The 27,038-nt window shown below is 43.3% G+C and overlaps 1 protein-coding gene across 1 annotated transcript in view; it reads left to right on the top strand.

The window, feature by feature from the left end:
- The window catches only part of TMTC1 (transmembrane O-mannosyltransferase targeting cadherins 1), a 143,691-nt gene that overhangs the window by 85,220 nt on the left and 31,433 nt on the right, over positions 1-27,038 (top strand). Inside the window, exons 10-11 of the mRNA XM_065742641.1 lie at positions 11,542-11,706; positions 19,536-19,649. Of these exons, the coding sequence (XP_065598713.1) occupies positions 11,542-11,706; positions 19,536-19,649 (279 nt within the window). The remainder of the gene's footprint in view (positions 1-11,541; positions 11,707-19,535; positions 19,650-27,038) is intronic.

Below are 27,038 nucleotides of genomic sequence, written 5' to 3'. Positions count from 1 at the left end.
TTCTTCTCTGAAATTCAGTTAACCAGTCAGAGGTGGTAATTCAGCTTTATTTAGACAGAAGTACTGAATCAGATGGTGACAACTTGTTGACCTATGTTTTTGGGGTTATACAAGAAGGTGCTTTTCTGTCTCTGTTTCAAGTAATAGCCTTTTATTAGTTACGGGTTTTACAGGTGTGTCCATTGCCTGTATGTATCACAGCCTCAAGTCCTAATTCAGCATCGTCCAGTAGTTACCTGGGCAAAAAGTCAAGCATTTTGTTTTCAGTAAAAGTTGAGTAAGGACCCAAGGATTTATGTAAAAGATGTTGGAAACGCACAGGGAACAGGCTTTCTGCTTAATGGCTAATTATACAGCTGAGCCTTCCTTTCTGGAGGTGGTTAGGTGTTTTGAACAATTCCTCTTCTGTCTGAGCTGTGCCCCAGGGAAGCGGGATACCAGATAAGTGAACCAGGTTGAATGTTTTCTTTAATTGGCCTTAGTAGAACAGAAGTATTTGGAGAAAATATCTCTTGCATTTAGTTTGCATTTGAAGGTTATAAGTACTTTTTTATTTTTTTTATTTTTAATCAGAAAATTTTAAAAGTAGCATTGCTTAAACCTGAAAATTTTCACAGGAAATCAATTTATTGTCTTTAAACTTAAAAGTGAATGTTTTTTTTTGTTGTTGTTTTCTTATCCTGAAGGGGTGAAAGCTTGTTTGCAGGAGAGCTAGAAGTGTGAAATATATATCCTGGGAGAGGTGGGCTGGATACATCTCCAGAGGATACAGTTTTCAAGAGAGGCATCAAAATAAATGGCTGGATCAGTGGAAGACTCAAACCACAGCAGTTCTTTCCTTGTGTTAAAATGTAGATGTAATTATGCATAATGCCTACCCACCAGTGTTGTTCAGAACACTGCAAACAACCAAACTGTTTTAAAATCAAGAACAACTTCATGCTTCCAGTGATGTGGAAAGCTGTGAGCCATTTGTCTGTACTGGAATGGGAATACTCCTGCTATGTGTTGCTCTTCACATGGAGATTCAGGAGAGGTAGAGAAACCTCTGAGGTCCTTTGTCCAGGAGTTGCCTGCCCTTCTGACTTTGCAGTGGAACTGTAGTTGCTCATTGCCTCATAGGATCAGACCTATTCTAGGGGAACAATTTCTGCCCTTTCCTCATCTTTTACTGCTGCTCTGCTAGCTCCTGGCTGGGCTGCTATGTTGTAGCTGGATGTCTGAAGCTTTTTTTACAGGGCTGTATCAACCAAGGAATCAACTAAAGCATTGCTATATGGCTTATTTCTGACTTAAGAGGGCAATCCATCTGAAAGCAGTAGGCAATTCACCAGTACCTACACAGCTTCCCTGGCAGCTCATTTGAGGTTCATACTGTAATGAGTTGGTCACAGAGTGCACCTTTACTCTTTCCCAGTTGAGATAATTGTAGCTTGATGCCTTTTTTTTCCACCAGCCCTTCAGTTTGTTAAAACTTGATGTTGCAGCCCTAATTATCAGTAGTACTACTGCTATAGTCATCATGGCATTTGTCTATCTAATGATCTCGAAGAAAGACAACAAACAGAAATAAGGTGTGGTTGTACTTTTTGGAAATTTAATATATCATGGCTTTCCCTAAGTCATCGCACAGCAGAGACTCCGTGGAATTTTTGCCTTTGCATAGAGGACATTTTTGTTTTTTTGTGCTAATGAATTCATTCAAATTAGTGCAATTCAAAAATCATTGTTGAGTGCTGTAATTGGGAAGAAAAAAAAGGGAGAAAATAGGACTTGATGGGTAATGGATTAATTTGTAATTTCTATAAATGTGAATACTCCTGAGTAGAAGTCCCTGTTGCTTGCAGCCACTTGAGGATGGGACTTACTGGTGCTTCTCTTTTCTGGGAGCATGCCATACTCTCATTGCTTTCTTCAAGGTAGCTATGGAATGTGGTAATGGTGGTGGTGTACTTTGTGTTTCCGTTGCCATCCGATTATTTAAAGTCACTTGAAGCTGAAAGTTCTCGAAGCCTGAAGAGCCAAATTCCCAATTAGCTGTTCAGCACTCTCTCAGTAGTACATCACATTCTGTAAGTGGTCATCTAACTTACAGAGGGAGCTTCAGTTTTCAATTGGAGCCAAGTAATGACACAGCAAAGTCAGCTATGAAAATCCCACTGACTCCATGCAGCCAGTTTATCTTTTTTCTCCTCCATCTTGTTTCCTTTGGGATCCGGAATCCAAGTCACACTTGCTCCATTTACTGTAAACCTCGCAATTTTAATTCCTTACTATTGTTGCTGCTCCTGCAAGGACCTGGGAGCTGCCACAGCGAGGTCAGAATGAGCCATGCTATATGGCCTGTAGAGAACCAGAGGCCTGGAAGCTCTGTGGGGTACACAGGGCACTGGGAGTGCCTGACTGGTGGCACTGGGTCAGCCCTCCTCACCATGAGGCTGGGGGTTGCACAGTAGCCAGTGGGTGAGGCCAGTGCAGCATTGAGCCCTCTCCCCAGTGCACTGGGGCCTGTGCAGAGACTGGCACTGTGCTTCACTCTGTTAAATAACAACTCCACCCCATCCTTAAGAAGGGTCTGTGGGGATTTATTGCTTGTAGGAAAGCTAAACCCTGTAAGCATCTACCTTTCAGATGCGTTTCCAAAGCTAAGCTCCTGCTTTTGAAGGCTTGCCTACCCCTATTAAACACTTCAAGGAGAAATCAAAGCAGCCATCCTTTGCTAATGCAGGCAAGAAATGCTAGTGCCAGATATTTTGGCAAAAGGCAATAAAGATGTAGGAATAAAAGCCAAAATGATTCTGCAAAGCTGAAAAAGATTAGCTCATGGTGTGCTAGGTCTAGACTGCAGTCTCGAGTTGTTTTAACTAAATTTAAAACATGCTTTTGAGAATCACGTTGCATTTTGGCCATATACAATTGATTCAGGAAAAGGCTATATTTGTGTTGAACATGAGCATTAATGGCTGTTCTGGAAAGATTTTTCATTTTATTGTGCTGTATTATGTTAAAGGGAAACCTTTGGACATGTTTATCTTGCTCTTGAAGATAAAACCGATATGTAAGGGCATTGCTTCTGAGAAATAGCACTAAATTAAGTTAACATCATCTTGTAGAAATAATCTGTTTGGTTGTGCTGATTAAAAGAGGAATTCTTACTTAGAACGGAATATAGTCCCCTTAAGAAGATATATTGTGAAATTCAATAGTAAATAATTTCTTACCTGAAGTTTTCGGAGATTTGAGGACGAACTGAATGGAAAATCGTATCTCTGCTAGAGAATTCTGGGAGTTATTACAGTATTTTAATTAAAACTGCAACATATAGGCTTTTCCCCACTAAAGAATATAAGGTTTTAGGGAACTGTCTGTGGAATCTCCATGGAATCATACAGGAATTTTCATTTATAAACTGTTCTCTTTCTGTAATGCATACAGTAATAAAAAGCATGAAAAGATTCTGTATTACCTGGAAATATTTCAGACTGGAACTTGTTGGAATTGAATTCGGTCTTGGACTCAAGCACTCTAATGAAGTAAATTTGTTTATCACATGACTTACACTGGAAGGAAAGAAAATGCATCCAAATATTAAATAGCCATTCAAAGGCTATTTCATTTGTTCCTAGGTCATACTTTCTTTCTAATAAGGAAAATAGGAGTTCCTGGATTTTCTGTAATTACATTGTTCTCTATTCTCATGGAGGTAAATCATTTTGATGACTTAACCAATCGTGTTTAAGTGTCTTTAGCGTAGGTCTACAGATTTTAATTTAGAGCCAGAAGGAAAGTCTACCAGTATCTCGTAAGGTATGTTTCCAAATTAGATGTATTCTGCCAGTGTTTGTTGTTCTCTGTGTCTTTGTGTTATGACTTGTGGACCTTATTCCAGGAAAAGACCTCTTAATTAGTAGTAGGTTAAACATACTACTGTTACTTTGTTATCACAGTAATTGTACCGAGTTAGGAGGCCTGGTGTGGTTTTTTTTTTTCTCAACAAGATCTATTTTGTACAATAAATACCATTGACAGTGGATGTTGTGTCTTTAAAAAACCTTAGTATCCAAGAATTGGCAGTAAATAAATGAACTGTATCCATTCCATGTGATCATGGAGACAAGCAGTTCAAAGAATGCTTCTCCTTTTGTCTCCAAAGCTTGGTGCCACCAAGGAAGCAGGGATGCGTGGGGAATGGTACTGGCTGGCTGCAGGGGCACATCCCACATCCTGCTTGCCTCTGGACATTTAGTGCAAAACAGTGACTTTTCCAAGAGGCTGTTCTGTCTTAGTCCTGACTGGCTGAGAAAGCAAGATTTGATACAATATTTTCCCATGGAAAGCAGGACATTTTCATTAATACAAGACTTTGCCAAGGTGTGCTGATTACTCAAAAAGGAACTTACGGTCAAAAGGACATGAATGACAGAAATCAGGGACAGTAGGATGCTTGTGGCCTGGAATTGCTTTTATCAGGGCTGAGGGGAGCATTGGGATAACATAGTCCACCTGCTGCACACCTTTATTTTCCCAGGATCGTTAGCACTGGATCTACACTCTGCCAGATCAGTGTGTGAGCAGTTTGATCCAGGCCTCATCCAGGCCCATGCTTGCACTTGTGTCGAGTGAGCCAGCCTATTGCTCACTGAATTTAATCTAGCCTTGAACCAGCTGCAAGGGAAAACTTGATCCAGCAATAAGTTTGGCTGTATGAAGTTCACTTTTCAAAACTTCTCAAATATGTTTGGCTTGAGAGTGCATTTATTCTGAGTCAGCAGGTAGGGTTTGGTGACTGGAGGGTTCTGGGGACCCAAGACTTGGAGGCCTATGGGCGAACTCAGTTTCATATCCCCAGCTCTAACTCTGACCTAGCATGGGGATGTGAACTTGGGTGATCCAGCTCACAAAGAGAGCCCCTAAATTTTGATTCTCTTTTTATTCTGAGTGACCTAGATGCAAGCTATTGTGCACATAGGCTATTTTTGCAGACGAAAACATTTTTTAAAAGTCTTGATTTTCACCTGAACCTAAACATCTCCGACTTTGAAAAACTTGACATTTTTTCTTTAACAGCTTCTTTACTACCTGCCAGCACCACTCACACTGGAGCTCCATGACTGTGGGTGCTGTTTTGGGGCAGAAAGAGCCACTTTGGCTGTGCTTGTTTTGCCATTGCTCCCTTCTGCATCTGAGTGCTTGACTGAGAGGCAGGAGTGGCCCGAATGGTGTGCCGGGCATGCTTTTAACAATCAATGACTCTCCATTAGAGAGGTGTGAGTACAGCCATTTCGTTTAATGGGTTTGAACTGCCTTTCCAGTTTTTTCCCCTGCAGCAACAGCCCTGCTTGAGCAGTTCAGATGACTTTGGCTTTCCCTCTCAGCGTGTAACCTCAGCTCAGGTTATGGAGCTGGAGCGGATTTGGCTGGCAGCATGAGGAGCGTGTTGTGCCTAGAACACGCCCATGGATCTGGGCTGGGAAGTTTGTGAGTGACTTATAACCAGGAGATTCCGATGTTTGTGTTCATCATTTGGATCTGAAGAGAGCATCCTTCTCCTGGTTGCACCTCCCCAACAGCAGCAAAGTATGCGCTTAAATTAAGCAATCTATGCAAGGGTTAAACTGGCTTCAGAGCTGCTCAGAAGTGAGGGTTAGTTTTTATAGAGGAAAAGGGAGCCATACGAACTAAGCGCTGGAAATCAAGGAGGATTGCAGCCCAGAAAGAGCCTCCGGGGCGAAATGTCAAAGCTCAGTGCGTTTTCTGCTCTCAGTATAGTGTTGAGATAATCCCTTTCATTGCATTAACAGCCCCTGAATGGGGCAGTATTTCTTCCATGCTTTGTCAGGCTGCTTCCAGGCAGTGCTTTTCCTAACTGCTCTGTATGTATGCATCTACTTGGACTTTTATCGGAACTGAGATCTGGAGTAACTGGTTTGAGATGAGTGGATTTACTCCAGGCTTACATGCACGTGGCTGAGATTAAATCAGTTCCAAAAATCCCAACCACCAAACAATGACTTCACAAGATCTGACGTCCCCAAATAACCATTGAAGAGTGTAGGGAAGACATCCTTTGGATATAGTTTCTCCCACCCGAGTTTATAGCCATACCTGCTGCTGCCCTGCAGCCAGAGATAACTGAGCACTGGGACTTCGTGCAGCCCTCCTGCAGCACCCACCCCGTACCTCTCAGCAATGGAAGACTGTACTTCGCAAAGTTGCAGTTCAGAAAATACAGTAAAACGTGTGAGTAAAACACACCTCTGCTTTCCGGAGTGCTTTGTAGCAGTAGGGCTTCATGCACCTCCCAGAGGAGGCGAGATGGTTTCCAGCGCAGATTGCTGCAGTGGAGCATGCCAGTCATTTCAGGCTGCAGCGCTAACCACATAGTGTCTGCAGTGAGGCAGCATGGCCAGCAACCAAATGCAGCAAGGCACTCTTGACTTCTTGATGAAAAATGAGGTGCCTGATCCAAACTGGGAGAGAGGAACAGAGGGTAAGCAAGTCAGTGACAGCTCTGGCTGCGAAAAGGAGCCCTAGTGCACAAAGAAATGGTTGAGTTTGCAATCTAATTACGGTTTGCAAATATTAAGTATCTGCTGTTTTGGCTCTTAGGGTAATCAGGCGGTATTTGTAGTGCTCCATGGGATATGGGGCCTGCATGCCACCTCGTTCCCATCTGTTCGTGCCTCCACTCACTTCACTTCATGCAGGTAGAATGATATTAACAAACCACAGAAACTACAGATGAAAATCTGTCATAGCGTATCTCTCTGCATGCAGTCTGCCAGAAACATGTAAATGGTGCACAGTGTTTGTCTACCGAGTGCAGCTCTGCCCTCATTGCAATTTAGGACCTCGCTAAGGTGCCGCTTTGGTACTGTAGGAGTCTGAAACATGGGGCTGGTGGGTTTGTGTGCCAAGCAAGAGCCTCTTGTGCGAACCTTCCTATAGTGCCAGTGACATTCTGAAGTCAGGTTCCCCCATTATAAGTGTTCTTACTGTAAGCCCGTGCAAAAAACTTTTACCATGTTACCTGTTCCTCAGGTTCTGCTTCACATCTGACCTGTCACAGACTTTTCACAGTGGGGAAACTCACTGTAGCAAGCTGTTGGCTATCCTACAGAAGAAAAGGAAAAGAAAAAAAAAAAAAGATGAGCAGTTTTACAATAATGTAGTGGAAACTGCACTTAAAAAATAATAGTGGTTTGGGGATTTGGCTTGTTTTCCATTCTTTTGCTTTAGCTACAAAGTATGTTAGAAAAATACTTGAATGACAGGGGATGCCAGTGTCAGGACACAAGCCCTATGAGAGAATTGGCTTTCTCAATAGGAAATGCTACAACTAATACAAAAATAAATCATACAACCATAGATACATACAAAGATAGCTATGAAGATGCTTAGAATTTAGTACTGAAGTGTATTAATTTTTTGAGGTGAGAAATAGGTCTTTGATGAAAGGTACTTTTGAGGCTTTTTCATTTTCTTTCTTTAAATGCATGTAAGTCTGATTTTCCATTGAGCTGGCACTAGTTTTTGATATGGAATTGAGTCTCCTGACACTCTGAGAGGAAAAGCTGGTGTATTTGTGCTTTGTGTGCCTGTAAGTAATAGCAGTGTCATGATAGCATTAACCATTGAAGTGCAGAATGGGCTGAATGGAAAGGATCTTAAATATCATCGAGTTTTGACCCCCTGCCATGGGCAGAGTTGTCACAGATCAGGCTGCCCAGGGCTCCAAACCACATAGGAAGTGACCTAGAGTTACTTGGCAAGTTACTTGAAGCAGGTGAGTGCAGTGTCACCTCTACATGGTCTTCTCATCACCACACCTCTGCGTGGTCTGCTGCCCATTGTTAAAGCTCACTGGATGAGTGGTCCTGGGCTGCTCAGATCTAGCAGCCACAAGGGCATATTGCTGTGCAGCAACTCTGTCATTGCAAGCTTGGTGATTTACTGTTGCCAAACTTTACAGTCTCTATATGAAAGCTAATTTCAATATCAGGATTTTTCAGTCTGGTGTGAAAGAAGTGGGTTGGAGAGTGAGAGGAATTACATATTTGTGGGAAAATGAAACAGCACTAATACATATATATATAGTTGGTTTTTTTGTTGTTGTTGTTTGTTTCTTTTGAGATAAATAATATACTGATGTGGGTGCTTTCTTTGTTTAGAGTGGATCAATGGATATTAGGAAAAGTGTCTGGTTTGGCTGTGATTTCACTATTGTGATTTGATCTAAAGTTAGAAAGGTAAAAAGAGGTACAAAAAATGTTAAGGATCAAATTATTGTTATTACGGTTTGGGTTGGAAGGGACCTCAAAGCACACCCAACCTCCTGCCATGGGCAGGGCTGCCATCCAGCAGCTCAGGCTGCCCAGGGCCCCATTCAACCTGGCCTTGGGTGCCTCCAGGATGGGGCACCCACAGCTTCTCTGGGCAGCTGTGCCAGGGCCTCACCACCCTCTCAGTGGAAAATTTCCCCCTGACATCTAATATAAATCTCCTCCTCTTTTAGATTAAAATCATTCCCTCTTGTTCTGTCACCACCTACCCACGTAAAAAGTTTTCCTCTCCTGTTTCTAAGCTCTCTACGTATTGGAGCACCACAGTGAGATCTCCCCTGACCCTTCTCCAGACTGAACAAGCAGCGGGGAACAATCCCCTTCTTCACCCTGCTGGTTACTCTTTTGATGCTGAATAATAGGTTTAGGGATATTGCAGACAGTTGTTTTGCAAACAATTTTAGGCATAGAAATCACAAATGCACCTGCTTTCCTGGCCACAAATGATATGTGAGTGCTTGATAGTCCTTGGTCTGCAAAACCCGTGAGCCAGGACAAGCCTCTGTCTACTCTCAGCCAGAGGTTGGGACTGAAAAAAACATGTCAGAGGAAAAACTGTGCAGAGCTGAGGCTCTACTGACACTTAAACACTGAAGGGTCTCTGGCAAAATAATGAAGTACATCCTCCCCACCCTTCCCCTTTTGATTTGAGACGGAATTGTCTGAAGTTTTTAGACAGACATACCAGATTCACACTTTTTGATGCTATTCCTTCTTTTCCTTGCTGTTGGACACCTGTGCATTCTGTAGTACAGATATATTAACTTTAGACTAATCAGACTGTAATAGTGGCACAACTGCAGCTCAGTCCTAATTTCATCAGAGCAGCTTTGCAGTTTGGGGTTCCTGTGATTTGACTTGATGATCGCCCTCCAACAGCCACTTGGGAAACCATTCCCCTTACTGTCCATACTGAATCCTTGGTGAGTGTGGAAGAAGAGACTGGCACAGTCTGTCTAGGGAGGTGGTGGAGTCACTGTCCCTGGAGGTGTTCAAGAACCGTGTGGATGCGGCACTATGAGACATGGTGGGGATGGGCTGGGGTTGAACTAGGTGATCTCAGTGGTCTCTTCCAACCTTAATGATTCTGTGATTCTCTGACTGCCTTTGGGTTACTGACTGTTGTACTCTAAGGGAGCGCTGTGCAGCTCAGAGAGGAGTCTGAATTTCCAGTCTGTTCAGCCTTGGAAAAAGAAGACTCGGAGGGGATGAGATGAAATGGACCCTTATACTTACCCCTCTGCAGCCTCAGTGTGCAGCTGCCACAGATGTTAGAAAATGTCCCCTGGAAGGGAAGCAGCAGCCTCGCGGTGCCCGTGCAGCCGCAGCACAGAGCTGGCTGTGCTGCCAGGACCAACATCCCCAGCAGCTGGGGGAGGGTTTGATAGAAATACCAAGACATTGACGTTTGTGTGTTTTGTTTTCTGGACGCATTCACCATTCTGTTTGAAAAGGCTCGTTCTCAAAAATGTGAAGGTGTAGGGAACGTCTTTTGAGAACAGCTTTGTGCTAAAGCAATTAAGTAATGTTTATGTCAGATAATTAATTTCAAGGGAAGGATTAAATTGCTAAAAGGCTAAATAACGGAATGAAAACAATCTGCAGGTTTTTGAGGCATTTCTCATTGGGAAGGGAGGGCTTATTACTGAGATTGGCTTTTCAGAGTTGTAAAGGAGGGTTCAGCAGCTATAAAGGCTGGGTTGTTTGGCACCAGCATCTCCATTTGTGGCTCTAAATGTCTGCTTGCAATTAATGTAGGTGCAATAAACATATGTGTGCAAAAGAATTTGTGGCAAAAAAACAGAGCAAGTGTTGCAAGAAATGTGTTTCAGCCAAATGCAAGCGTAGTTAAGTGAAAATAAATATTGACAACCGCATCTGAGAAATGGGAAAACTCTAACCTAATGCAAAAGTTCAGTAATCACCAGAACTGCTGTTTTTTTCTGGGTTTGTCTCCTTTATCTATGCCTGTCAGTGTCCTGTATGACACTAGTATCCTGCCAGAGGCGGCACTGATGCAGACCAGTACACATCACAGTTGACAGTACTGATCAGCATGTAAAAGCTTCCTCATTAAGAACAATCGTCCCTCTCCCTATAGCATTTTAGCACCGTGCGCGGCTTTTCATGGGGCTGAGAAACTGCAGGGAAATACGTTCACAGCTCTTCAAAGATGAGACATTTTCCTGTTTTTCAGATAGACTTATGCTGTATTTTGTACTTGCAATGTTACTTCTGACCAGGGAGTTAACGTTTTCAGTTTTTCTTCCCCTGTAGCAGTCTCACTGGGACTTTCCTATAGGTAGAGCCCACAAAGCGATACAGTCACAATGCATCCATGATCCCTAGCTGTTATTTCAGATCCTTCTGCTCCCTCTTTTCTTCAGAGAGAGCTGCCAGGGCTAAGATAGACCTTAAGTCTGAAACTTATTTTTTATCTAGTGAGAGCGTGTCAAGCTGTAGCCCAATATGTAGTACTTTGGGTTAAATAGTTACAGATAAGCTAATGAAGTGCCTCTGGCAATAGAAATTGAAGTTCCTTGGTGAAAATACTGTGCAAAATTAGTGGTACGCTAAGTACAGCAACTCAAAGCCCTGAGTTTCCAGCTCAAAGGGAGTCACTGGAAGGATGGGCAACATTTGCATTAAGTAATTAATAATTGCTGGCTTAGTTCAAAGCTATGAGCAAAACCGCGGTTTGAAATACGATTCCCTCCTGAACCTTTTGGGGTTGGTTTCTGACCTCCCTCCAGCAGTGCCTTACTCCTCTCCAGGCTCCATGCTGTGCACACCGGCACTAATAGCAACCAGCACTGGGGTTGTTTGCTCGAGCCTTCATTGTGCCGTAATGCTTTTCCCTTTGGTAGCACTCAGTATTACTGTTATTACATGATGCTTTGCTAGCTTGTTGTTGGGAAAGGCAGCTGCCTTCCGCACAGTGGTGCAAGCTACCATTACGCTGTGTGGGATTATGCACGCTACTATACTTCTGGCATCTGGGTCTGTCATTTAGATTAATTTGGAAATTATGTAGTGACTTGAGGAAAAACACTGCTGAATTCGCGTTTGTTATCTTGGACAATATCATTAGTTAAAAAAACAGTAATTGTGTCATAAATGTGACACTGAATGGCGTTGCATATAAACTGAAGTGCTGGAATATAACTGTACCTTTTCCATTTTTCACTTTTTTTTCCAGTATGGGGTACTGCATCCTTTTTGTCCATGGTCTGAAAAAGCTGTCTGTGCGGTTAAATAAGTGGAGAATTACTGTTCTGACTCTCTTTGCTTTACTGCTGCTGCTGTTCTCCTGGAAGACCGTGAAACAGAATGAAATCTGGCTCTCCAGAGAGTCCCTGTTCAGGTATGGGCAGTCATGGGAGAATACTTGTGTTTTCGTGTTGTTTAAAGCAAGTTGTGCTTGTTTGCTACATGGAATAAATGGTTTGCTTTATCGCAAGGACTAGTGCTGCTATTACTGCAGTGGTGGGATTAGCGTTTTGATTATTATACATAAAAAAAGAAAACACCACCACCTACTTTGTGTTTTCTGACAGCTGTGCAAAAAAACGGTGTCAGCAATTTATGTGCATATGCACAAAGTTTTGTTCTGGCAATAGCATTTTTAAGGCACTGTTTTTAAATAACTTCAGTGCTGTAGATTTACCAATAATGTAATGCTTTCCTTTTTAAAGACATGGCAGAATTTTGTTGCAGCCCTACAAAACACCATAGTAACGCTATTGAATATATTGAATTTTCTTTAGCAATATTCTTAATGACAAAAATGAAATGTAACAAAGTGCCAAGCTTAATGTACCATATTTCATTTTATTTGATTACTCTTTGCCAAACAGCTCTCTTTATAACCTCATTTATATATTTTTCTGCATCGAAACAGACTGTTTCATTTTGTATTTTGCTAGGAAATGTAATGCATTTGCCTCCAGCTGCTTTCAGCAGTTGTCTAATTGTGAGGTAATTGTAGAAACGCAGGTGATTTGCACACTGGTTGCTTAGCTTTATTTTCTAACTTATTGGCCAGAGCAAAGTTTAATTTACTCAGCACTGAAGAGTATGAAATCACTTTTTATGTGTACCTTTCAGACTTCAGGAGACACTCTTGAAGTGATTGGAGTTTTGTTAGTGGAATTTTGTTTTAAACCTGGAGTAGGGCTTTCTCTACTCCACAGTTAATTGCCCGTCTCTCTGAACCTCAGTTTGCTGTTCAGGTGACAGCAGCCATGGTGACCAATCTGGGCTCTCACAGCTCTGCGTTAAATGTGGTTCCAGTCCAAGCCTTTCTGGTTTGTGGTGGCCACTTCCAGGAAAGCCAGATAGTTTCCCAAATTGGGTGACTGTCTTGCTGAAAGAGGGTGGGAAGATGGCAATACCATGTGTTGTGCTTTAGGCGTCACCTGTGTCATGCCGCATACTGCTGTGGTTACTTGTGTTTAAGAGAGATGAAGTCAACCAGAGTGAATGAGAGGAAGGTATTTCTCACCAAGAACGCCCCTTGGGATGATTCAGCGTTCCAGGGGGTCTGTCACAACAGAGACACAACAAGTAGTTACTTTGGTTTAGTTGGATGCAGATAGAATCATATAATCATTAAGGTTGGAAAAGATCTGCAAGACCATCTAGTCCAACTGTCAGTCCATCACCACCTTGCACACTAACCACATCCCTCAGTGCCACATCTACCCTTGAAATAGACTTGGATCTATCCTACCTCCATTCAGAGCAAGGTGGCCTTCCACAAACTAGATCAAATTCAGAAGCCTTGGAGCTGCTGTAGCGCAGTGCTGAGCCAGAGCTTGGACACAGTGCCCCACGGTAGGGATTTGGTGTTGCCCATAACATTATGCTGGACTAGGTAGTATGCTTGGTGGCTTGGGTCAGGCCAGGCAGCTTGGGTCTTGTGGGGACAAGTCCAGGAAAGATATCTGCCCTAAGCTTTTGAGAAGAAGGCAAGAATGTAGGTGTGCTCCTGCTGGGTTACCTGATACTGTCTCTGAAAGCAATTGGCAGCAGATGCTTAAAAAAGCAATTTAAAGACCAGACAAGGAGCAGCAATGCTTCTCTCAATCTTTTCCTAGCTTGTGCTGATCTACAGTTTAAAGACTTCCTGAGTCAGGAGTCATTTGCTTTTTTTTTTTCTTTTCTTTTCTTTTCTTTTTTTTTTTTTTTTTTTGGATTTAACAGCTACTGATGGACTTTTCTTCCATTAATGTCACTGGCTGCTTTTTCAAATCTATTTATAGTTTTGGCTTCCACAGCATCCTGTGCATTGGAATCCATCATTATATTACGCAGTGTGCACAAAACGGCTTCCCTTTTTGTCATGAATGTTCTACCTGATCACCTTCCTTGGTTTCCCCTCATCCTGGTGTTTTGAATGAGTACGGAGTAATCCATCAACTGATCACTTTTCATGTGCCTTTTGTGATTATACAGCCCAGCCCCTTCCCAAGACCCTCACCCAGGGCTGCCTCTTTTTTGTGCTGGAGTCTGCTAGTTTTGAACTCCTCATATGGAACCTGTTCTGGTTTCTGATCCTTCTTGTCATTATTTGCTGGGTGCCATTCAGGAGGTGTGCAGCATGGTACTGTAGGGTTGTTTTCTGGTTGTTGTTCTCTGTTCCTTTCCTATTAATGTCTTATCTGTCCACACAGACTCCAGTATACCTATTACACGTGTAAATATCTGATGTGTAGACACCAATCTAAAATTTGTGCCTGTACCAGAATTGGATTTAATTTGCCACTTTCTTGCTCAGTCTTCAATTCTGTAAGATCCTTCTGCAACCCTTCTTAGCTTTAATTCCTGCAGTGTGATTCATGTTGTCATCAGCAAATCTGTTGTCTCTCTGCTCCCTTTTTCAGATCTTTTGTGAACACGTGAAGCAGCCTAAGTGCCAGTGCACAGCTCTTGGGAACCCTGCTTGTAGTCTTCTTCATTTAGGAAAACTTTTCACCTACCTGTGCTCTTTACTTGCTGTGTTTCAAGCAGATGGTGATTCACAAAAGGACCTTCCATCTTATTCCACGATGCCTTTAAGAAATGGGAAAACTTCAGTAAGGGCTTTTATCAAAGGCCTTTTTGAGCATCCAGGTGCACAGCATTGACATGATTGAAACTGACTGGGCTTTCATAAAAGCTTTCAGTGGTTTTAGTACCACACGCCTGTTGAGTCTATCAAAGAACAACGGATCTGTTCACCTAACTTCTTTCTGTAAAATACAAGGTTAAATTCTTCCCTGTTGGATTGTGGCTATCCAGAAGTTTGCTAGATCTAGTTTTATTGCTCTTTCTCCTGAAATACTTGAACAGGAAATAGACTTGCTGCTCCATCGCTCCTCATTTCCTTTGGGTGGAGGCAGCTGACATCGATGTTCATCACCTCCCATTTCTCCAAAGCTAATGCTCGTTTAAATGATAGGTTATGTACTGCAGCTAATAGCAGCTTCACGTTTAATTTCCTTTGGATGCGTGCTACCAAGCCCAATGGATTTTTAAGCGTTCTTGGTATTGTTTTGTTTTAATGCTTCTCTTAGTGCCACTTCAGTTTGAGAAAATGCTTTGGATTTGCCCCTGTAAGGAAAGGTTATAGTGTGGAAACATTCTTCAGTTCCCCTTAGTGAGCTCTTCTGCTGTGGCCTTTTCATCTTCAGGCATTACTTTTAGAGCTTCTATCATATATTGTCCTTGTCATTGGCTGGCTTTCTGTATCTAGTGTATTGCATTATTAGCTTTGATGTCTTTAGCAAGTTTTTCCTTGTATCTTCTTTGGTCTGCCTAACTGTGGTTTATGTTGAACTGGATAAAGTTTATGCTCTTATCTTTTTTACTTATTTAGCTGTGAAGTTTACTTTTTAAATGGGTGTTCTTCATTTCTCATAGCCTTGTTTATTATGCTGTTAACCATGTTGGCCTTCTGTTGTCCTTCTAAGATTTTCTTTTCATAGGTGTTATACATCTGTTGGGAGTCTATAATATGGTAGGATGAGAAAGAAATACAACAGCAAAACAGTGGAACAAGAAGATAATTTCATTATCTGAGGAGCGTAGAGGGACAATGTTGAGAGAATCAAAGGAAGGAGAAGTGGATGGAGGCACATTGGACAGCAGTAAATTAGAAAGGACAGAGCAGAAGGAGGAGATAAGGAACAGTAAAGCTGTTTGAGAGAAAATAATAAGGAAACAGAGCAAATCTATATATGGGGGAAAGAGACATAAATCAACCTACTTTGTAGTCTGACTATGAGTTGGCTTTTTTTCTAAGAAGTGTGTGCAGAGAGGATCTTTATTCCCGTTCTTAGTTCTTATTCTTCTTCCTCCATTTGCTGCTTTAATTAATTACTGATTTTTCTCTTCTCTCATTCTTCCCCTTCACCTCTCCTTTCAATTCCTCCATTTGATCAGGGTTCTGTTTCTTCAGTGTCAGTTTGTCTCACTTCCCTTGGTTCTGTTATACATGCTTTGTCTGTACTTTTTTTCCCCCAGGAGAAGTAGATGTATTCTCAGTATTATACTTTGCACCCCATCTTTTCTCTTTCTCAGTGTTTGCCTTGCTTTGAGACTGTGTGGCCAGTGTCAGCACTGTCACTCTCCTTGCTAATTGCTGCCACAACTCTTGGGCTCCATCCAGTACAGGGTCCAAATCTGAAGAATGCAGAAATCCCTCTGAGTCCTGGCTAACTCACTGCGGAAGAGAATGATACCACCTGAGGAGAAGGTGCATCTACACATTTGTGCACAAAGTGTGTGTGCAAGGGCTAAGTGAGAAGCAAATGAACCACAAACTTAAAAAGTGACCAGATGTATAGATAGCTATTTGAAGCATTCTGATAAATCTCTAGAAGCCTCAAGCAGTTTGCCTGACTGTGTTGGCAGGTGGACAAGGAGGGCTCATTTGTTAAATATTTAGGGAACGGCCCTATACAATGAAAGCACAGGCCAGGAGTTCAGGCTCCAGCCAGTCAGGGAGAGCGAGATGAGGGCTGTGTGCTATAACCCCTGCGTCCGCTCTATTGACTTTTTCAAGGTTTGTGAAGCTGCCACATTTCCTATTGCTCCTGGAAAGCATTGCGTGCACAGCCCATTGCGTGCACAGCCCACATCTGTGACAGTGTCTGGAAGTACAGCTGTAGCCAGCAAAGGAATGATATAAAAGTGGCTCTTTTTCAGTTGGCACTTCTCCCTCCCAAGTCAGGCCTGCTGACCTCAGTAATGTGCAAAAAACACCCAATCAAAAACAAAAAAATCCAAGAAGCAGGAGAAAAATAGCAGCCAACTAACCAGCCCACCCCAAAGGTGACGTTTACTGCTGTGTGCTTTTGTTAATTCTGAAAGTCAATCCAGCTAAGAAGAGCAGCTTCCCTTGCATTTTGTATGACTTCTAAAGAATGGTTTGGAGTCCCATGCTGGTATCTGTGAAAATCAATACAAGGATATGAGGCCAGGGACAGTGGTAGTGGGGGTTATCCAGAGAACATTTTGCCATAGAGAACCTTTAGTGATGATAATGATTCCCAAAGCAGAGGAGATCGCTTCAGTGTCCCAAGCGTTCCTGCTGAGACAGGACTGGTCTCATTTCCTTGCACACTGAATGTTTTTCATACAGGAGTCACAGAAAATTGATGAACTTTCTGCCCTGGGCAGTGGGGCAGGCACTGAGGGAAACAATATCACAGGAGACTTCTGGCACCTAAATGAGATTTTGGTTTGAGGTTGGAAGTGCTAATGGTATTTAGGTTCTCTGCATTATGACTAACAGCCCATCTCCTTTTCATGGGGAGGAAGTGCTACGTAAGATGGCTTTCCTATTGTTTATTTTCCGTTTATGTTATTTAGTGCAGTTGTAGAAGTCAGAAGGAAGGAAATGCTCCTGATGACTGACACTGGATCTCAGTCGACTTGTTTCTAGCTGGAGGGTGGGTCTGTAGGTTTTCAGAAGGGCACATGTGCTGAGTTAGGGAGGAGAGATACAGGAGAGTTTGGAAAAGAAGCTGGAAACTGGATTGAAACTGTGAGAGACTGCGGGCTTGCGGGAAGCTGAAATGGAAAGCCATTGTGTTCTGCTTTGTTATTTATACTCCACCCTTTCCCACTTGGCTTTCATTTGTGGACATTATTGTTTCCCCTGTCAATGAGCAAACAGTGTTCTCAGCTGGTCAAGAATCAATTAGCAGAAGTGTTTGCCTAACTCTCCAAAAAATCCACTCTGCCTCCAGCCGGGTGTTTGCTATGCTGCTGACAGTGCAGAGCTGACAAGCAGTTTGCCTCAGTCATTGCTGTGTGCATTTGCAAAACCGAACACCCCCCTCCTCACCCATGCAAGGAAAATGTTGGGGTGCAGAAGCCCAGCATCATAATGACTCAAACACAAGCCGGTTTCTATGTTCCCTATGTCACCCCCACCCCCAGCAGAATCACGCAGATGAAAGAGCTTTATCGGTGACGTTTTAATGAATGGGACCAGCAGGATTAGTAATAAATTCTATTTAAAGAGAAACAGCCCAGAATTAAAATATTTAAACATATGCATCTTACTGTTAAAACTGTATCTTATTAGAACTGCGGTGCTTGTGCGTATGTAATATACTTCTCACCATTAACTCGGTGTGCTCTGTTTCAGCAGGGGCTATAGTGGAGCCAACAACTCATTGTGCATAGCTCTGAGATGGTAACAGCGTTGAGGCTGCGCCTCTGCCTGTAACGCTGTCACTGATGTAATTCAACCCTCTCTGTATGAGAATTAATATTCCGGTAATGCCCAGAGGTTGTAAGTGTGTAGTTAATAGCTCCCAAGGCCAATGGAAATTAACACAGCCATAGCAGTCACACATTACTTGCTGCTGGTGCAGTATATCTTTGTGAAAACTAATATAGAAAATCATTCTCTTAAGAATAGCATCAATTAACTGATTTAATTCAGCGATTAGTCACAAAATGTCTTATTCCTGTAGTGCTCCCAGTAATTTGGAAGTACCTGATGATTAGGAAGCCAACTGCAAGGTCTATTTTTGATTTCTGTAGGCAAACTGTGGTTGTGTTGTGCTGAACTCCGTAAGGCAGCCGTGGGCGAAGCTTTGGAAGCTCTCACAAGAAGGCATTAGTGATGCTTGATGCCACTGGCTGCAGATAACCAAAAAGGCAGCAGATTTGCCACTAATATTCTCTGGTGCCATTTAAAATGAAGTTCCTAACAGAAGGTTTAGGCATCTGTGGGTGCCCTCTCCTCATGGTAGAGGTTGTTTCCAGTCTCATTTTTCCATGGTTAACTTTACTGTCCACTGTAGTCCTACTTGGGGTAGGAAGCGCAGAGCTGACGGGAGGAAGGAAGACAGCAGCTGGCAGGAGTCTGCTTGTGAGCAAGGAACAGTGCTTTTTCTGCTTTTACATGAGCAGTTTAATCCACTTTTATTTCCCATTACCTCAGAGAGTCCCTACATATGTGCTGGAAAGGATTTTTCTGTTAAACTGTGTTCTGATTTCTCTGGGTTCTTGCAGCGGAAATGTTTCCGTGGTGTACGTGCTCTTGAGATTTCTTTCTAACTATAACCTCGAAAGAACATTTCCTCCAGCTGTGCAAGGTGTACCTTGCTTTATGTGCTGTCAATTAAGTAAATAAGCACATGCCTGCTCTTCTCCTTTCGTCTTTGCACCCTTGTTATTAATTCCAAACATTCAGTCCAATCTGCATAGCAAGGAGGATGAAGGGGAGGGCTGGGTTGGCTGTGCAGTCACACAACCATGGTCATATGTCATAATTCAAGAGCATACTACTTGCCAGCTAAGGGCAAGAGTCCTGTTAGCCCTCCCCTTCTGGTCACAGTCTGCTCAGTGCTGTGCTGCCTATATACGTGCTGGCCGGTGCTCAGAGTGTGCTGTGCATCCCCTCTAGTGGCTGATGCCTATGGAAAGCATACTTCTTTCTGGTGCCTGCAGCTGACAGTCTGAAATCAAGGTTTTCATAAGTTGCTTCGTGACCCTCAAGTTTAAGCAGGGCTGGAGATGAGGGAGCCTGTTAAAGCTGTATTACAGAAAGTACTGCATACTTTCCTGCTGAATATTAAGCTTTTTAGGGTCTTTCAACTTAACGCATTGTATTATGAATTACCACAGTATCTCACCACAGGGAAAGTTGCCATGCTGGTGTTTACACTGTTGTGCTTCTGTTCTTTGCAGCTCAGGAGTGAGGACTCTTCCCCACAATGCCAAAGTGCACTACAACTATGCCAATTTTCTGAAGGACCAAGGCCGTAACATCGAAGCGATCTACCACTACAAAACTGCTCTCAAGTAAGTTCCCTGAACTCCCAGCTAGGCTCGCACTGTGTGGTGCAGCCCACCAGTAGCGCATCCCTTCCTGGCAAGGGCTGCCTGCTCCTCACCCCCCAACTCCCTCCCTGGGGGCAGCTCAGCTTGCAGAGGTTGGGAAAGTTCCTTGGCTCAGTGTTGCGTGTCGTTAAAAGAGGGAGCCTGGCTCCCCTCCAGCTCCGTGTGTGTTTGTGTGTACACTTCAGTATGAGATATAAATGTTACCATAGCTACACATTGAGAAATGAGGTGTCATTTACTTGGCTGAATGTGTGCTGGTAAGCAAGAGGAAGTTGTCATAAATGCATTTTCAGGTTCCCGGGCCATTTATCTTAGTAAATTGTTAATGGTGCATGCCTGGAAAATGCCAGTGCTGTAGCCATCTGAAGTAGAGCAATAATAATAGTACTTACTGCTTGTATTGAGGTTCCTGTCTCTAAGCTTTGCATGAACACTAAACTAATTTGTGCCATCAACGCTCCTGTGCAGTAGCAGGTAAATATAATTACTATAGTTCTGCAAAGGGGGAGGCTGAAGCAGGAAGGTGAACTGCCTTGCCTATAGATGCATGCTAAATCTGGGCCAAGGGCAGGGCCGTATCATGCAACATCACTCAGCCCAGGCTGTGCATGTGGTAGATCCTGGGCTACACATCTCCTGACCCCATATGGAGTAGAGGCAGCCCCTACAGGCAGTGTCCCTTCATTTACTGTCCCACGGGGGATTCTTGCCTAGGGCTTTGGATGCTCCCTGCTGCCCTCCGATCTTGCGAGACTGGACTAGCCCCTTTGGAAGGTCTGCAGGTAAAATGGGGGTGGCAAAGGAAAGCCAGGATGGAGGGTGCAAACAGTGCTACTGGGAAAAAAGGCACATGTGGAAAGGGCAGACAATGTGAGGAGCTGCTCTGGCAGCAAGAACAGAGCTCAGCACAGAAGGGCACGTCAAGAGGTGCAAGAAATACTCTTTCCTGACATGGGTTGTGGGAGGAAACTCCAGGAATTACACCTATGTTTTATCTTCTTGCCAACTGACAGGGTTATGCCAGAGACTCTCAAGGGTTCCTGACACACCCATGAGCTGGGAGGGCAGGATGTCATTTTGTCACTAAGGATTGAGTGAAGCAGGGTGAAGGTTATTTTTAGATTTTGTGAAGCATCCTTTTCTCTTTTACCATGCTCAGGATTTAGGAAGTAATTTAGAAAAGTCTCCATCCTATTTTTTAACGTTTCCAGGAATGGAAAATCCAGTACAGCCATCAATAAGTTGGACTGAAGGTTAATTACCCTAGCTGTTGAAAATGTCTTCCTTTATTTTTAGTCTGTTTTATTTAACGTCAGCTTCCAGTCATTGTATTTGTTTACACCTTTAAATGCCACACTGAAGTGCCCATTATCAGAAGACTGTTTTCCACGGAGTGATCAGCTTCTCCTTTAATCTGCTGCTTGAGATAAATGAATGGATGTATGTAGGTTGCTCTGAAAGTAATGCCTCACATTTATTTCTGTGGAAACTACAACAGCTACAAAGAGCACAATAACACTGTTTGAAAGAGCAAATTCTCAGCTACAAAGCACTATTTTTCAACATAGTCACCACCATTGGCTCTGCATTCTCACCCGGCTGCATGCTATACTTGTAAAAATCTGTGTGGCCATCTGGAACACGGCTTGTCTTTCACGTTGCTGTCACCACTGCTGAAATACACTATCCACAGCCTCACTGTGCTCACATCCACTGTTTGGTCTTTGTAAATGTTCAGCAAGGATCAATGAATGTCAGTGGCTGACGTTTTTTTCTGTGTAGAGAAATTCATTTCCACACTTTTGCTTCACATGTGCTTCTGTCAGGTGCCATTCTGTCAGACTGCCCCTCTGCTACCATCTGTCACATGGCAACAAAATGTAATGAGATATTGGTAGAAGGGTTCAACCTCTACTGCTGTATCACCAGCATCTGCCTCTGATGTCATGGGCCAACATAATCAAATAGGAGGCATTACTTTCAGAGCAGCCCTCCTAGTTGCTGGCACTTTCAGTGTTACACAAGTTTTTGCGGTCACTAATAATTCCCATGGCTCTTCTGCAAGCTCTCTCCAGGTTAGCAGAAAAGGCTGCTGAAAGAAAGGAGATAGACTAACAGATCTATTCTAAATCCCACTTGAGCTTGATAAGTATGGAGAGTAACATTGCTGCTTTCTGCTCCTACTGATATCGCTGCTTTTCTGCTCCTACTGACATCACCTCTGCCTACGTAAATGGGATTTACTGGCACAACATTTTGTTCTCCTCTGACTCAGCAGCACTCATTTATTATAATTATAATGCTGTCTTCTGCTCAGCAGTATCTGAGTTATAAAAGAATCTGTTTTGAGATGCAATTTCAAACGTTTCCTCAACTTCATTAGTTGGCACAGTTTGTGCTGCTGGTATTGTTTATCAAGCACCCAAGGCCTGGTCAAGGCTTGAGTCCCCGTGGAAGCACTTCCCAGGTACCCAGTGTCTCAGTGGCTCTTGCTCTCGTGCTGTGGTTGCTTTAGTAATTTCAGGATTAGTTGGCATTTCTGAAAAACTATCCCTGTCCCCAACTTGCACACTCACTGTCTGCCCTCACAAGACCTACATTGCTTGCATGCCAGGAGTCACTGGGGGAGCTGTACTCCTTGCTCCCACCACCTCAGCAATCTGCTCTTAGGGCAACAAAGCTGTGAAGGGTCTGGAGCACAAGTCTTAGGGGAGTGGCTGAGGGAACTGGGATTGTTCAGTCTGGAGAAGAGGAGATGAGGTGGGGGTTGGTCCCTTCCCCATGTAACAGCAAGAGGATGAGAGGGAGTGGCCTCAAGTTGTGCTAGGGGAGGTTCAGGTTCGATATTAGGAAAAAATTCTTCTCCAAAAGATGCGTTGGAACAGGCTGCCCAGGGAGTGGTGAAGTCACTGTCCCTGAACGTGTACAAGAAACGTGTGGGTGTGGCACTTAGGGACATGGTTAGTGGATGTGGTGGTAGGCAGACAATTGGACTCGATCTTAGTGGTCTTTTCCAACCTTTGTTTCTATGATTCAGTGATTCACTCACACTTTCCTTATTTTTACTTCCTCCCCCCTGCCCTGTTACTGGGTTTTTGAGGCTGTACAATAAGAGTAGAATGATGTGATTAAGAAGTGTGGTATGTTTGCCTGTGGATAATTACATTCCGCATTTTCCCCGAGGACATATCCATCTGAAGTGTTTGGCCTTCTGTGTAGACCTCACAGAGCCTGCTGGGTGCCTATTGTAATATCTACCATGGAGAGCTGGAGAAGGGGATGGATATAGCACTAGCGATATGATAGTGCTATATATATGATACTCTAGATAGGTGTTGCAGAAAGGAACGGTTTTCATGTCCAAGTTATTTTATGCATCCTCACAGACTTGAGCTTTGCAGATCACGGCCCTGATTGTAGACCAATTACTCTACAATTAGAAAGAAGGAAATTAGTAGTTGTACTGTCCTGACTGCATTTTGATGATTCAGAATATTTTTGGCCACTGGCCTGACCTGAAGATGGATGAGCAGCTGGGAAGCTGAGGCAGCACTCAGAATCACAGAGTGGTTTGGGTTGAAAGGGATCTTAAAACCCCAGCTGATTTCCAGCCCCCTGCCATGGGCACAGACACCTTTTCTAGATCAGTCTGCCCAGGGCCCAGTCCAACCTAGCCATGAACACCACCACCTTCTGTGACATTCCCCCAGGTACTCCTCACCATGAGTTTGATCTCTAGATGAGTTTGGATTAATCCATGCTCCTCAGATGACAGAAAATACAAGCTTAGTCAAGGGGCTTAGCAATCTAGCAGCAGCTCTGTCAGAAGGATGGGAGATCAAAATATCACGTCTGCCTAGCATGATGAGGAACAATGGGCATATCAATAGGGAATTAATAAGGAAAACAGAGTCAATAAGGAAGCAGACTGCTGCCACTGCCATCCTGCAGCTTCTGGGAGGTAGGAGAGGGAGCTGCACTGCTGTAGCAGCTCTGTCTGAGGCACGTGGCTGATAGCTCATTAATCATTCCAGCTCGCTCCCAAAGCTTGTGCCAAACTGCAGTGTAGGTTTGCTTGATCTCTGGTGAGTGAGTTTAACTGTTTGCTAAACAAAAGTGATCTTGTCAGTCCATGCTTGGCTCTCTTTACTGCTTGTGATTACCATTCCACCAACGTAACAATGTGTTTGTGCTTGCTGCTTCTGTGCCAGAAGTATCAGCTGCCATGTCATTGTTTAGTGAAAGTGGCCTATTGCTCCTGTGGTGTAGGCAGGTGGCGTAGCTATGGCTGTGTGAAAAGATATTGACGTGCACATGGTTTACATAGGGAAATAATAGCATTTGGGACTAAATCCCAGGAAACTCAATCCCATTCCAACTTTTGAAGGCATTTGTAGGCAGGATCTTCCACTACCATGTGTTGGTTTATCTCTTCAGCTAAATGGTGGAGCAGAAAAATGTGTTTTCTCTGACACTGAAACTGCAGGGCAGGTTTCCAAGGCAAACTCAACAATTGATCCCATCAGCCAGCTCCTGATACACTGCTGATGGTTGAGACTCTTTGCAGGTGTCCTCTCAAAGGGCTCAACCCAGCCAAGTAGCCAGTGACACAGTGTCTTGATGGAGCCTGATTTAGGTAATTAGTGCAATCCAAGTATGCTGCTCAAAAGCAAGGGAAATGAAAACTGAGATGACATGCAGAAATAGAGAACAGCAGCATAATTTGAATTGGAGAGAAAGAGAAAAGGAAAAAAAGAAGTACTTTTTTTTGGAAAGGAAAAAAAGAAGTACTTTGTATATGGGAAAAGCTCCACCTGTATGTCAGGTTGAGGAAAAGCAAATGGAGACATAACCCTTTGGAGCTGCAAAATGAGCTAACCGTGAAGCAGATTTTACCAGCAGCTGGCATTCTGCAGCTGTAGCAGTGGTTTATAAAGCTTGTAGCTTACCTTTGGTAAAACAATAAAAACACACTGCTGGATTTGACTGCTTTGGTGGTGTGCCTGACATATGGTAGTGACCCCAGGAGATGTTTGTTTTTTTCTCTGCAAAAAGTGAAGGCCAGAAGCTTTCTGCCTGAGATGGAGTTGACCGTGGCCTCTCTGAAAGGCAGCCTGAAAATTCTTGCTGCTGCTTCTGCTGCACATCTGCTATGGTTGCTAGGAATTTTGGAGCCCTCTTGTAGATGGAGATGAAATAGTTCTAGTCTTACCTAAAATAAAACTTGTTTTGCCACTCTCATGTCTGTGAGTGAGAATTCAAGGCTGTGCAATCTTATGCAAGTATGAAGAATATCTGTGATGTGCTAATTAAGATATTTTTGTAGTTGTTGATAGCTAACAAGCTTTTGTCTCGCTTCTTCCACGGCTTCATTTGTTTGATATGGCTCAAGGTTTTATCACTTATCAGGATTGCATAGGAGCTTATATAACCAAAAAGCTTAAAACCCATCTGACCACAGTTTCTTATGTCTTTAATAACCCTTCTAACAATGAAGGGAGGGGAGGAGGAATCACTCTCCCTGCTACAGTAGAACTCATTCAAAATCTAATTCCCAAAGCAGCTCTATTATACAGTCTGCATTTCCATGGCCAGCAGCTCAGAGTATGGTTTGTGGGCATGCTGTGTTTGCTACCAGAGTCCTGCTTCCCATGGATCTCTCATCAATGCGAGCATCAGCAGATGGGGCTGAAGGAAGTAATAATACTAATAATAATTTGATGATTGATTCAAATTATTGATACTATCAATAATTTGATAATTTGTGATTGAAGTCAGGTACTATGACCATCAAATGGTACAGAACAGTAGCACCATAACTGAATTATTTTTGTCAAACTGATTTTTGCTGGATGAAAGTTGCAGATATGAATTGAGATCGGAGCAGCTAAAAAAGGAGAAGTGCTGGAAAGAAAGATCAACAGTGAGTAAAGAGAAAGAGAGGCTGATCTGACCCTCCCAGCATCAGGCAGCCCTAGAGCAACCTTCAGCTGCCTTTTGAGCTACTGCTCAAGGGAGGCAAGTGCTCATTGTGAGCACCACCAGTGTAATATCTGATGTTTCAGAGTCCTGCATAACATATCCACTGTATAGGCAGACCTATGAGTTTTGTACATAAATGCACCAGTGTGTGTACATGTGGGCAATATACATGCTTTTGCAGCATATCTGTGTGGACATGTCCATCAACAGGCTCATGTTCCCTTTGTGCTTCTGGCCAAGCAGAGTGGAAGCAGGGAACAGCCTGCTGTCAGCAGATCAGTGCAGAAACCTCCATTCTCCCTTGTGTCACCCTCCAGAAAAGGGGGTTGCAGTGCAGCAAGCAGGAAGGCTGGCTTGCTCTGTGGCTCAGAGAGCTGCTCAGCTGCTCAGCCTTGGGGAAATGGAGACACTGGGCCAGGAGGCAGAGCAGGCAATAGGAAAATGATTGGTGCTGCAGCATGGGTAGACTGTTTTTTAACAACTTGCAAGTAATGGAGTTAAAGGCATTTCTTGCAGCAGGGAAACTGGGAATGCTGGTTTGTGGCATGTGGAAGCGTCATGAGATCCTGTCTAGATGGAAGAGGAGGAAGTAGTGTGAGTACTGAAGCCAAAACCCTCACTGAAGGAATAAATTGGTGCATAATGCTGCTGGAATGAGTAGAAAAAGAACAAGCTAGGCTGCCCTTTCTCCCTGTAGAAATAATAGAAATAAATAGAAAATAAATCCCTAATGCTATAAGGGAGACTCAGGTTTCTTGCTAAGCTTTCCCCCACATCTACTCACTGGGTTTCTGTATATCTTATATCAACACTATCTGGGGTTGTTTAAATTCAGTTAAATTGCACTCTCCATGCAGTAACAAAATAGTGTTCTTATGGTCCTTGATGCATGTGTGTGCCTTGGAAATGCCTCTCAGCGTTGACTGCAGGTGGCCTTGGATACCATCTGTGATTTATTTCTGGAAAGAATTAAAATACCAGCACCATTTGTTAGCCTGTTTTTACAGGGAGTAAAAAATGTGTGGTGCTGCTTTGCTGCAGCTGCCAGGGCTGTGTTTTCTCTCGAAGCATCGAGTGCTCTTCTGACACTTGGATTCCTTGGGTCAGGCCCTTGGAGCAAGCCCCCTGGTTAGGCATTGGTGGAACATCTTCACAGAGAGTTAACACAATGCCCTGCTTTAGTGGATTTTACAGGCCTGAGACAGATCACGTCCAAGCTGTTGGGAAGATCTTCATAGGGTATTCTTCTAAATCACATCTTGTCAAGATGCTTTTGGGGTATTGGTGCTCTTATATATGCATGTGGTGGCTGTCCTGAAGCGAGACAAACCTGTTGAGTGATTTAATAATAATTGACGGTTAAAAGGC

This window comes from Cyrtonyx montezumae, unplaced genomic scaffold (genome assembly GCF_038088225.1).
Source record: "Cyrtonyx montezumae isolate F1298 unplaced genomic scaffold, pur_monq_1.0 scaffold_3, whole genome shotgun sequence".
In the NCBI taxonomy this organism is placed as follows: Eukaryota; Metazoa; Chordata; class Aves; order Galliformes; family Odontophoridae; genus Cyrtonyx; species Cyrtonyx montezumae.
Note: the sequence above shows the minus strand (reverse complement) of the source record. Positions and strands in the feature narration are given on the sequence as shown.